The sequence below is a fragment of the Channa argus genome, chromosome 5 (genome assembly GCF_033026475.1).
Source record: "Channa argus isolate prfri chromosome 5, Channa argus male v1.0, whole genome shotgun sequence".
NCBI classification, from domain to species: domain Eukaryota; kingdom Metazoa; phylum Chordata; class Actinopteri; order Anabantiformes; family Channidae; genus Channa; species Channa argus.
The window spans coordinates 13901696-13914835 of NC_090201.1; the positions used below are offsets into that span (position 1 = coordinate 13901696).

The window sequence follows — 13140 nt, forward strand, 5'->3', positions numbered from 1 at the left end:
CACACAAACATCAGCTCTTTGTATTCCCCCAAACTTTGAAGGTTTATTAAGATTTTGACAGCCCAAAGTTAAACAAGGCATTTAGATCATTTTCTATATATATATATATATATATATATATATATATCTATATATATAACACAAATTGTACAGTATCCAAAAAAATACATAATATATTACATGTTCATTCACACAAAAAACTGACAAACACAAATCTTTACTTTATACCCCCATTTGTTTAAGCCATTCAGTGCCTTTAGGTGTCATTGACTGAAGGGCTCTCATAGAATTTCACTATATCTTTGGAATACTTTGGAGTAATGCTGAATATAATGATTGAAAAAAAATATATAACAAAGAAAGAAAATAAACTAAAAAAATATTAATTTTTGTCCTTTAAAAGATTCACTGAATAGTAAGGGATTGAAGAATTTACTGTAACTGACATCTGTTTTTGAGTTGTGTTACGATACGTTTTTCATATGAAGTAGACAATGTATACATTTATGGTTACAGTAGACAACCATAAACTGATCTTAGGGCACATTATCAATGTAACAATAACAGTAGACCCGTATATAAGAACTATTGCCATTTGCTTTAGGTTTCTGTCATAGTACAGCAACTTTCATACCACAGAACAGATGTATAAAATGAAATGCATTTAGTAAAAGTGCTTTTACAATTGGAGTTGAGTCTTATTTCTCCATATCAGTGAAAAAGCTGCCATGGTGGGTAGCTTAACAGTGCCTTTCCTATAATGTTGTTCAGAGGTCCTAAGAGAAAGGTGGATGAGGTACAGAAAGTGCTGAAGATTTAAAAGTGAGCTGGAACTGTCTGCAGTGCATCTTCTGTGCTGCGCTGCACATTCACATTCTGTAATAAGAGGAGAAGAAAGGCTGGAGTTATAGTTTAATCCTACATTACTTATGACATTTACCCATTTAGAACCTGAGGGTGTGATTAAGATCTTTAACTAATACAAGGATATGTAAAAAACATTTTTTAAAAAAGGCTACTGAAGACATTACAGCACCAAACAACTTTCTAATTGATAAATCATAATGGCAATTTTTTATATTAGAAGGCAAGATATGTATAGTTTTATAGTTAAAAAAACAATTTACACACATGCGCGCACACACACACGCACACACACACACGCGAAAGTCAGTCATTGCTGAGAGCAGGGGAGGTAGGAGTGCCAGTCATAAGTCACAGCTGTCTTGGTTGCTGTCAAGCATCACTCGTACGATCTCTGTGCAATAAGCACAAAAAGGACTGATCAGCACTGACTGCTAGGCCTGTTTCAGGAGGAGCATGCAGACAGACACAGATGGCATGATACAAATTTACACATCCATGAATCCAATATTATCTGGGTTGTTTATTGAGTTGTAGAGTCACATCCAACTGGCCAAGAGAATAATCTCTGAACTGGAATGAAGTTTTAAATTATGCTGAAAGATGTTTCTGTGTTCTCTCACATGCAGTACCTACCTCAGGTTTGTCTCTGTGTGTGTTTACGGCATCCACACCTAAATAGACAGACTCCACTTTACATCCTGAAGCAAACAAGACAAAGACCACTTGCAGTTACTAAGTGAAGGTTTTAACGGGATACTACATAAAAATAGGAATACATTTCTGGGGAACCTAATGTAATATATTAATGGTGATAGTTAACATACTGGGAATATTTGAAGACTGACATAACTCACCATAAGCAACGGGGGTCAGCTTCAACATTGTGTGCAAAGGGCACTTAAGATAAGGCAACTCATCTGTGGTGGCAGAACAGAAGATGTTTTATGACTTTTTGGAAGTTTCGGGGTAAGACCTTAAAACATATTTTCATTTAATGCTGCACATGAAGCCCCACATTCTTGATTAAATTTACTGTATCAAGTTAATCAATGAATTTAAATATGCACTGATGTATCAGCAAAACATCAGAAAGATGTTGATTCACTTAAAGGTTTTCCTATATTGCCTACAGTAACGGTTCAGTCAAACTTTCTCTATGTGTTTGCACTTTCTGCACGTGTTTGTATCCATGATGTAAATTTTGTCATCTCCGCAGTCCCAGAAGGTCAGGATGAACTCTGCACGCAGGGCTAAAATGTGTCTGCACGGACTGTATGCAGCCCTTGTGCACCCACCGAGTGCACAAGTGAAACACTTACAACTAAAAAGGGGCACTTCTTCTCACTGTTGTAGTCTATAGAGCCTTTGCACTGAGCATGAATACAATAAGATTGTATTATGAACAGAAACGTGCATGTCTTTAGTGTGGGCACGGATCCTTCAGAGAGCAAGCAGCTATTAGGAACCAAACATAAGTCCTTCATACATGCACTCTTGTCCAGGAAATATGCCAGAAGACAGCGCATGACAGCCTGGTGACAAATGACCAGAATGTTCTCCTGTCTCTCCAGCTCCATTATCACAGGCTCCAGTCGCTGCACCAAGTCTTCATATGACTAAGAAACAATAATAAACACACTTTTAAAGACAGACCCTATTAACCCCTAAAAACATAATAATAATACATTTAAAAGAGTCATGTTCTCACCTCTCCTTTAGGATAGCGGTAGCGATACTTGTCCTGGTCTCTCAGTGCAAACTCCAGAGGGTAATGCTCTTGGATTTCCTCATACATCATTTCCTCACACACACCCTTTGTAAAGAGGGAAGAGAATGTGTTTAGTTTGAGTAGACAAGTGCTCAAATATTGCCATATTACTACTGATAAACAAAAATCCACATACAGCGTCAATTTCATTAAGAGCCTTCCACTGTTCGTATGGCACTCCTAGGCACTCTGCTGTCTGGATTGTTCTTTTCATCTGGCTGGTCCACACCTTCAGATCTTTTATTTTCTGATCCTGGATAAATTTCCTCAGATGTTTGGCAAACTACAAGGTAAGAGAAATAAGTGATAATAATAATTGTTAATTTAGTGATCCCTCTGGGGAAACTGTTGTTGCATAGCTGCACACAGATGAGCATGCTACTAAAGGGGTTTCAGTGTTTGTCCAAATAAACTTAAGCACCAGCAGGACCTTGCAACTGAAACACTAACCCAGGGATTTATCGGCTTTTGCTCGACCAACTGAACTACATGAGCTCAGTCTAGAAAAAAAACTGGATATTTACTACACTAACAAATTCACCCCAAAAGAAAACTAAAAAAATAACCAAAGTGAATTCTCTTTAAACATATTCACACAACTTGTTTTGTCATTGTACCGACTCACCACATACACAAAACACACCTCTTTGCCTCTGCCAGATAGGCCAGAGTCTCCTCCAATGCGTCCCTTTATGTTTAGATCACTCTCACCGTGGCGACACAGGTAGATCGAGCGTGGTGTAATATGGATGTTCATCAGGTAGTAGACGATTCGGCTCTGGATGTGGTCGAGAACACGGTTCACCAGGTAGCGACGGCCCACGTCTATAATCTTGATGTAGGACAGATCCCTAGAGCAAGGCGGTCAGTTAGCAATGTGTGATTTGAACATGTTGATTTAATCTATCCTGTAATTTGTGTTTATTCTCACCTGTCCAGAACCTCATCCAAAGACTGGTAGGAGGACTCGTAACACTTGATTCTCTTCATGAAGTCTTCCATGGCCTCCTCTGTGTTGCAGTGAATGTAGTCCGGGCTGCCCAACTTAACTTGCTACAAGAGCGGAAACCGAGAGAGGATGTGAGCAGTGAAAAAAGGAAGTTACCCTGTCTGAGACTGGGGTGGCCCTTTTCACATTACATCTGTCTGAAGTAGAGCTGCACACGAAATGCTCTCCCAAAACAGCCGAGCCCCAGATTTTTGTTTTACACCAGTTTACCTGGTTCAAAGGTATACTGCTTCTGGATTTGAAAACAAACCAGTGTGGAAGCACCTAAATGCTAAGACTTTACACTTTAACAAATTTCAATAAAATGTTGCAGGAACAATTCTGTAATGTTTTTGTTAACGAATAACATCAACTACGCAACTCAGTGCAAAGACTGGTGGCAGCTAGCCTGACTATGCCCAATATTAAATAATCCACTCTGCAGCTGGTACTCTCAAGAAAAGAACTAGAAGAGACTATTCCCATACTGATTGAAATATCCCTTAAACATACAGTATGTTAGGATAAGTGAATTTGTTTTACATGTGTTACTTGTGGGAACAAATATGGATATTAAAAAATAAAATACAAAACACATAGCTCACCACTATATTTTGTGCTATCACTTCAGCATCATCACACACAGATTCCACAAAAAATACCTGCATTGACAAGACAAAATAGTAAACTTTAAGACAGCAAGGGAAAAAGGCTGGCTGAAATTGATAAAACTCAGCATTAGACAACATGCCTTAAAACCATTCTGTTCGGCAAACTTGACAATGGTTCCTCTTCTTTCTCTTGTTGTATTTGTCGCATCAAAGACCTTAAAAAGCCAAATAAAAAACACTTCTTATGCAGCCCTCACATGTTCTTATTTACTGTGTAATTATTTGTTAGCAGATCTCAAATACACGTTCAAGGACTCACCGCCACCTGCCCTCCTTCGACTCTCAGGTACTGCCGGACATCATTAAGTGCTGCCATTGCACAATGGCTGTATAAAGACAGCAGGCAAAGTTAGTTTATAACAGTACAGGACATGCTTGATATAATGATTTAGAAAACTGACAATGATCAAACACTTGGGCTACAGGTTCTATAAGGCTGCACAACAGGCTCACTGCAAAAAGCAGAGATTCACTGATGACAGGACATAAAGCAAAACATAAAAATAACTAAAATTTAACTAGTCTCATGAGACCAATGAACTTCCAGGCAAAAGTTGGATAATCCAATTTATTTGATGGCATTTTAAACATTTTCTCAAAATCTAAAAGCATATTTCCTATTCACGAAGCCTACAGGTCAGGTTGGATCGTGTTGCCCCTCGAGTTTTGGATCATTCCACTTTTGTGAAAGTAAACATGTAAGCGAGTGTCTAAAATTCCACTTATTGCATTAAAGATAACATGTACGCAGTACTTTGGATAGTATTTTAATACATAACCTGAAAGAAACTCTTAAATCTTAAAATGGTGGACAAAAGTACACATATTTCTTTTAGCTAATTAGCACCTATAAATACACTTTATTCATTTCTTAATTAGTGCTAGAATTTGTCTGATTTTGTCATCTGATTAAATTTAGTCTGTACGGAATTTAGTCATGTACCTACAACCCTGCACAATAAGTGGACCTTCTGCATATTTTGGGCTGACACCTCAAAAAAATAAGTGCCGACTCACCGTCGGATTTTCAAGCCTTCTTCATTATCTGGACGGAAAAACTCAAAGGACTTGTAGATCTTTAGACATTCCCTCCGATACTGGCCCACGTTAAACTCTGTTACAAAGAAATATTGTATGTTTACTGCATAGCTGGTTTTTACCATGAAGTAAATATCTCTGTATGTTTTAGGAAGTGCAGCTGCTACCTTTAGTTGGCACACCTATCCAGTTTAAATAGCGAGTGAGCTTCTTTGAAATGTAAGTCTTCCCTCGGGCTGGAAGTCCTACTGTTACAATGAGGGTCGGGCAGTTGGTCATACAAACTGAAAAACAAGGGAGAGACAGAGAAGCACAAGTTTTATTAATCTAAATCGCTTCACTCGCAGCTCATTTGCTAAGCATGACTTGTCAACATTGTTCCATCCAGAGAGAATATAATTCAACATATTTGGTTTTTAGCAACTTTATTCCAGCCTTCCTTTTCTCAACAGCGTTGTTGCACCTCAGCTGACCACTACGTTAAAGAATGTGGCACACAAAAGCATTAACAGCATTTTTAGATTCTGCAACCATAAATAACTTCTCCTATTTTCTGTTAATGTTTATTGATAAACTTTTCATGTCTTTTCTAAAAATGTTTCAAACTCCTGCCTATACAACAAGAAATAAATTTAACTCTAAGCACAGGTGTCCCTACTGTTCTCCCTCTATTCTCTGAAACACTCCTCATGTCACTTCTATGATGAAAAATTTTGGACCTGGTCTAAAGTGACCCTTGCAAATACACAACTCGATTCGATATAAGTCTGAAGAAGACAGTGTGGTGGCTCACTGAATTCAATAAAATGTGGGTACAAAGATCCCCCCCACACACACACCAGAAAAAAAAGAAAAGAAAAAAATGTACCTCTATGCGGCTGATAGGCTGCTGGGGTAAAAAAGTAAGCCAGACAAGCTGAGCATGATGCAACACTAAGAAGCATTAAACACTAGACTATTTATTAACGTGCACCATATCAAAAGACACACCTTAAAATAAAAAACGCATTAATAGGGTATTTAAATACATAGAATATACGCAGATGTCCACAGCACTTCCCAGTCACATCCTTTGCGGCCAGCTGCATCTTACCCCGTCTCTGGGCGATGTGTCCGTTTTTAAACGGCATCCAGATCTTCCTGAGCGGGTTCTGGGTTAGCTCCCGCGGGGATGTCTCCATCTTAAGCTCTTCGTTGTCCAACATCCTGAATGTTGGATCTCTAACGTTTGCTTTCTTAACAACAACCTGAGCTGGAGGGCTCTCTCGCTGACTGTGTTTGTCAGCAGGCTGCAGTGGGGTGGATGTCAAATATGAGCTGAGAAACAGCAGTTACCGTAAAAACTGGAGAATGAGCGCAACACAAACGGAGGTGGAAAAACATAAAGCTCCGCACAGGCTGTACTGTACTTTATTAATGGTGCTTTAGACAATTTCATCTAGTTGCGTCAATAAATGTTGTCAGTCATTTGTGAGTGAGAATTACACATTTTAAGTCTCTTCCTTCTGTTATTAGGCCAAAGTGCAATGGCCAGAAATGCAAGGAAAACTGCTCAAGACAGATCTGTTTAGACATGCCTTAGAGTAGGGGGGTGAGGGATGATTTTTTCCTGCCGGTTTTATATTTAGCTTTATTTTTTTTTTTTTTCTTATTTGTTGTGAATAACTTTGTGACATTCGATCTAGAGAGGTGGTGTATAAAACTGTACTCATCACCAGATTGACAGATTGATTCAAAAGATTTTTTTTTTTTCCAAATTATCCTAAATCAAAGTATATACCGGGTTTGCGAGAATAAAATTTAAATGTGAATATTTGATGTTGAAACTGTTAAATTCAGAAAGAAAAAAAATTCTCTCAATTCATATAAACCTATTAAAACTATAGAATTATTCCCTAAATTATATTCCAGTGAGGGGGGATTTTCATTAGTTCAATTTGTTGTTCTTTTGAAAGTCTTCAACTGCTTTACATTTTACTGAACGTTCTTTGCTTTGCTATGGGCAAACATAGTTCCTTGAAACTTTTCACAAACAATTCCAGTCCATGCAGTGGGTTCAAGGTCTTTTTTCTAAGAAAACATCGTTCGTAATATTACCGTAATGACGCGTGGCTGAACAGGTGAAACGAAGAAAGCAGATGTTGGAAGGAAAACAAGTGCCGAGCTGTGCAAATGCAGCACTCATGGGCAGTGAATGCAGCTGAACCCTCAACCAATCAGAGAAGAGCTCAAAGTCCGGGCAGCCAATAGGAAAGGAGAAACTGGGATACTGCTGACAGTTGGGCTCTCAGATAAACATCAACGTTAAAATCTACTGAGCTTCAAGTTTTACACGACCCAGTCACGGGCCCCTCATCCCCCACGGCCACACATTCATTTTGTAGCAAAAGTCATCAACAATTTTAAGATCAAATACTCACGTACAGAGCACCTAGGATTACAATCAGTCACTATTGCAGCTGCTTGCATTATTGATTTATTTACATAAGCTAACTATTTCAGAACCAGGGTAAACAACAGAACACAACTCAATGTCAATATAAAATGTGATATTATTATAAAAACATAACTTTAGCAAATGTAACAAGAATCAAAATTCTATCAGAATTACAATTAGTCTATCTCCAAACAAGAGTGTATGGAAAAGTGCTGAGTTAAGCAGAGACACAAATGAAAAATAGGTATATTTCTATACTGCACTAATACTAACTGTCTATATACAAATAAGTCATGTTCATGTATGAAACACATGGGGTCTGCACTATTCTCTTCTCACGTGTCCGCAGTATAGTTCCCCTATCGGTGCGTGAGTGTGTATGTGATTGTGAGTGAGAATGGGTGAATGAGAAGCAGTGTAAAGTGCTTTGAGTGCCATTAGTTAGAAAAGCGCTATATAAGTGCAGAGCATTTACCATTTGACGTAGTGTCAACATTATCACACCAGGTGGCGCTCTAAGCTAATTCTTTTAGCAGCGCAGTTAGTTTTTCCTCAGTTTCTAACATGTGTTTAACAAAACCGGGATCTACTTGACCTACATCTTCTTCTGAGCGCAGACGTCTTCTGTGTGTGTTGTGTTGTTTGAAGGAAATATTTGCCTTTGTTGCATGTTTTTATTGTTTTGTTAGAGCATTTTGCTAATAAAATGTGCAACTTTGGGCAGTGAACTTCTGTTTCAGCCTGGGTTTTAAGTGTTTTCAAATTAATTACAAGCAAATTAGGAAAACAACATATGTTAAAGAGGAAACTTACTTCATTCAGAGTCTGATAGCAGCTCTGTTTGGAATTCAGTATCAACTGTGAAAGTTCAGAGAGGCAGAGGTCTGAGGGTATGGCCTGCTGAGTGCAGTCAGCATGTCAGCAGGACTAATCCCATCAGCAAGACACCTCAGCGCTTTTGATAAAAGTCTCAGTCTCAGTCTCAGTCTCAGTCTCAGTCACACACACACACACACACACACACACACCTTTCACATCTATACAGGTTAGTTTCATCTAGTGAGTTTCTCTCAGTCCTCTTTGTCAATGCTGTTTTTAATTTTGACTCTCTTCCTCTAGATATTTAACTATTTAGCTTTTGTTGACCAATGCAATCAATAGCGATGTGCAGGATTATTCATTAATTCTGTGTAATCAAATACTTGATATAAAAAATTCAATTTTTTTTGTGTAATTTTTTTCTTGACATCATAGAGAAGTGGAACTAGTGTTAAGATAACATCTTCCCAAACAGAGTGCATGGGCAGGTAGGAGATATGTCAGCAGCAGGCTCCTCAAAACAAAACTAACTGTGGGGCTATTTCACTTAGCTGGACAACAAAACTGAGCGCTCACAATGCGGGATGAAGTGATTTTTCCAAGGTTGTAGCAACAGGATTTAATCAACTTTAAATGCCTTGATTAATAGAGCTCAAAAATAATTACCAAGAAATGAATTTCTGTTATTATTTTCCTACTCACATATCAAAAATTAAGGCACCTATGAGGTGATAAAGATCATTTGACAATCATGGCAGGGATCTAGACACTTATGGCCATAGACAGTAGTTCATCATTCTGTGGTCTGTCCTCTGCTTTAACTTGCTGATTTGTACTGAGACACTTTATAGTCATTGAATTCAATTCAACAAAACTTTGCAGTGCAAACACTAAATCTAGATACAGAGGAAACATTACCAAACAAAACAACATTGGCGTTAACATGCAACCAAGAGAACACTTATAAATGTAAATAAAATGTAAACACTGCAGAATATGTAGATAAATAGTGCATAATTGCATAGATGTTAATATGGCATTTATTTGTAGATAAGCATGTATGCATACTACACATAAAATGTGTGTAATCACTGGCCACTTTATTAGGTACACCTGTACGATATTATGCATTCAATACAATACAAACTGAGCACTGAAGGAGGTGGCCCAAAAATTAGAACCCCCTCTTCGTGTAATGGACTCCAGTACAACTGCACTAAACACTTTGACCTCAATAATAAACAGAGAGTATAATTTAAATTTAAGACAGTTTCATCTTAAAAACTGAGAAAATTAGACCATTGTAAAAGTAGAATTCATGGTAGAGCTGCTGTTGGATTAGCTGCTTGGATTGGATTAGATTGTCCTGATGTACCTAATAAAGTGGCCAGTAAGTGTATACTGTAAGGTTCAGAAAATGCAGAAAGTGAGGAGGGAAATTGCACTTAATTAATGTTCAGGGTGGATGTAGTTCAAGGCAGTCCTGCACAGACCACAGGGTCAGTGGTTTGATGTCCAGTTCCTCCTGGCTACATGTCTTAGTGCCCTTGAGCAAGACACCGAACCCTAAGTTGCTTCAGGCAGGTCAGGTGAGCACCTTGCATGGCAGCCACTGCCATCACTATGTGAGTGTGGGTGAATGGGTGAATAAGTGAATGAGAAGCAACATTGTAAAGCACTTTGGATAAAAGTGCTATACAAGTGAACATTTATCATTTAGCATTAATTTGTACTTTGTGTAATACAGAACTATTCTGTAGGTTTCGATTATACATGAGGAAATAAGCACAGGTTGTTTCATATAAGCCAGAACAAAAACATTTTACATCATCAGATTGCACATGAATTTCACCATAAACATATAAAATAACAGCCCTGACTTTGACTTCCCTCAAATGCAAAGCAACTGTCTGGAATTAGCAGCCCTACAGTTACTGCATAGATGCATTACAGCAGTACATGTAGGCAACAGCTCTGCCTGAAGTCTATAATGAGATTCAGAGTGAGCGGGTGAACTTTCCCCTAGATAGAGAGCAGACACAGGGAGGGAGGGCAGTGCAGAGAGAGAGCGAGGGAGTCTGAAAAAGGAGAAGGAGGGACTGATTTATTGTGAATATTAAGAATAGGGATTTGACAGAGGTAAAAAAAAAAAGGCTATTGATTATAACAGACACATTGATAGAAGGGTATAGAAAATAAAGATTTACCACTTCAAGCAATGATTGAGGCTGCCTTTCAGGTATTAAGACTAGAATGCATGAAGGGATATCATCTTTGTTTTCGGTTTTAAGCATGTGAGCTGTGTGTACAGTCTAGATAAAAAAACTAACTTCTTGCTTTTTAAACTGTCTCAATTTGCATATCAACAGTAACCGTTACCGCAATTCAAAACAGATAAAATACATGTAGATGTGTTTTCACTCGGAAAATAAGCAGACATGTATGACATTTTCTAGTATGTTTTTCCTGTTTTTCTGCCCAGCCCCACCTCTCTGTGTAGGCAGACACGCAGCCAGCCAGCAAACCAACAAAGCTTGAGCTCTGTTCATCCCTCATACATCTGCCACAACAGCTTGCTCTGCAGACATTTAAGCCACTGTTACCAAATTTGTACGTGGAACCCTGAGGATCCAAAGTCTACCGCAAACCCTCCAACACAACATTCTTCAAGATAACAGCACAGCATAATTATTTCTTATGAAGAACATACATAATGTTGGACAGACCCTACCCAAGGCTACATTAGTAATAGAGTTATATAATGGTCTATCCTCATAATAACTGAGTCACTGGAACATGCAAGCATTTTTTTCAAAACCCATTTGCATGCACATAGTGCTTTTAAGAATTCAAAATATTGATTATGCAACCTGAAAAACAGCATGCAGACATACACCGATCAGACATAACATTATTACCACCTGTGCAGTTTAATGCAATCCAATACAGTTGCTCTGTAACCTCATCCATTTTAAACAGGGTGACCAAAACATCAAAACCACCTCTTCTTATAATCCACGCCAGTATGACTTTACTAACCACTTTGACCTCGTTACTAAACACATAGTAGAATTACCATCTTTCTGACAGTTTTAACCTAAAAACTGAGAAATTATAACCTTGTAAAAATAGAATTCATGACAGAGCCACTGTTGTGGATTGCATTAAATTGCATAGGTGGTCATAATGTTATACCTGATTAGTATAAACGCACAGACGTTCAGACTCTGATCGCTCTCAGACACAAGCTTGAACAGGATGCATGTCTGATGTCAATCAGTCCAATGCACCACTGCACATACTACAACAGGTGTGTGCATTGCATGTGTAACTTGGGTTAGTATCTCTATACTTATACAGTGTTCAAAAGAATCTAAAAACGTGTCATGAGGAGCCTAAGAGAAAAACAAAGGCTAAAAAGATAAAGTAAATTTCTAATTAAAATGGGTTAGGAGGTCAGGATGATTCCTCAAACATTGTTAGTCAGATACTATCTATATTCCCATCCTGGTCTGTTTAGGGGTCTTTGACAAAACAGTATAATAAATGACAGGATGTTTAGACGTGAAAACACAGTCTGTGTTTACATCCTCTGGATTCAACAATCTTAACTCTATCAGCCAGTTAGCTTTGCGGCTAGCTAACAAGCAGTTGCAGTCGTGCTAATCAGCTGATTACAAGATTCCCGATTCCCAAGTGCATCTCTGGTCTTTGTAAAGTAGAAAAATATTTATTTGCCGCACGAAAAAGACAGTCTTTCGCAAATATCACGGCAATGTGTGGATGTCCGGGACTGTCAGCTCTGAAGCATGCGTACGTGACACAGACTTGTTTACCTCAACCGCCTACTAGCCCAGCTTCTCTGTAGCGCTCACTGTCGACTTACAAGACGGCCACAAACCATAAAAAAAGAACCGCAGGGAACAAGTGTGCACTGTACCTTGCGTGTCCTGCGTACTTCTCGGGGGACAGGAGCCCCTCATGGTCCCCGTATGACTTGCCTTTCTTCCCAGCGTGGCGAAGAACGTGAGCGTCTTCAGCAGCTCAGGCAGCAATGAATGGGGCGAGAGGCGCGTTCATTATCACCGCTGTAGGCACGCGCTCACGTGCACGGCCACATTTCATTGTTTAGATGTGCACGTGGATCTGCATCTGTACATCTACCCATGTAAAAGGTTGTGTTGACAATCTTTGAGTAGTAGTAGTAGTAGTAGTAACATGCAAATTGAGCCCGTTGAGCTCCAAATGTCCACAAGTCTCAAGTTTATATTGTTTCAGTTGTTTGTTTTTAATAATTTCATTAAATGCATGTGTTGTTAAACAAATTGAATAATTTTACTTAAAAACTTATGTATTGATGTGCTACTTGCTACTTTAAGTAAGATTCCAGTTGTGGTGGGACATTTATTTTACAGGGTGTCATATGGGCATATGGGCCTATGGGGCATCACAGCATTGGTTTTATGAGAATCAAAGACAAACAGCAGCAACTCAGATACATCACAAATCTTTATTGATATCTCAAAGGTGCAGTGTTAGTATGCAGCTATGT

At 38.6% G+C, this 13140-nt stretch overlaps 1 protein-coding gene across 3 annotated transcripts; it reads right to left on the bottom strand.

The window, feature by feature from the left end:
• Positions 1 to 15: 15 nt before the first annotated feature.
• pfkfb4b (6-phosphofructo-2-kinase/fructose-2,6-biphosphatase 4b) lies at positions 16 to 12686 on the bottom strand. Of its 3 annotated transcripts, none has more exons than XM_067503408.1 (14): positions 12529 to 12686; positions 5500 to 5616; positions 5312 to 5408; positions 4554 to 4620; positions 4375 to 4449; positions 4229 to 4285; positions 3567 to 3688; positions 3261 to 3486; positions 2772 to 2918; positions 2576 to 2680; positions 2354 to 2483; positions 1722 to 1784; positions 1501 to 1565; positions 16 to 876 (listed from the first exon to the last, which is right to left on the bottom strand). In XM_067503408.1, the coding sequence occupies exons 1-14, from the start codon at positions 12569 to 12571 to the stop codon at positions 817 to 819; spliced, it is 1374 nt and encodes a 457-aa protein (XP_067359509.1). In that variant the 5' UTR covers positions 12572 to 12686; the 3' UTR covers positions 16 to 816. The 3 variants fall into 3 exon arrangements, with proteins under 3 accessions (XP_067359509.1, XP_067359507.1, XP_067359508.1); XM_067503406.1 differs by lacking the exon at positions 12529 to 12686 and adding an exon at positions 6426 to 7205; XM_067503407.1 differs by lacking the exon at positions 12529 to 12686 and adding an exon at positions 6426 to 7186 and having other exon boundaries at positions 3279 to 3486.
• Positions 12687 to 13140: the final 454 nt, after the last annotated feature.

Coding starts and splice junctions, on each gene's coding strand:
- pfkfb4b (XM_067503406.1), bottom strand. CDS start 6,537: ATGTTGGACAACGAAGAGCTTAAGATGGAGACATCCCCGCGGGAGCTA. Junction 5,617..6,425: donor ACACATCGCCCAGAGACGGG/GTAAGATGCAGC, acceptor CTTGTTTTTCAG/TTTGTATGACCAACTGCCCG. Junction 2,919..3,260: donor AGGTGTGTTTTGTGTATGTG/GTGAGTCGGTAC, acceptor CTTACCTTGTAG/TTTGCCAAACATCTGAGGAA.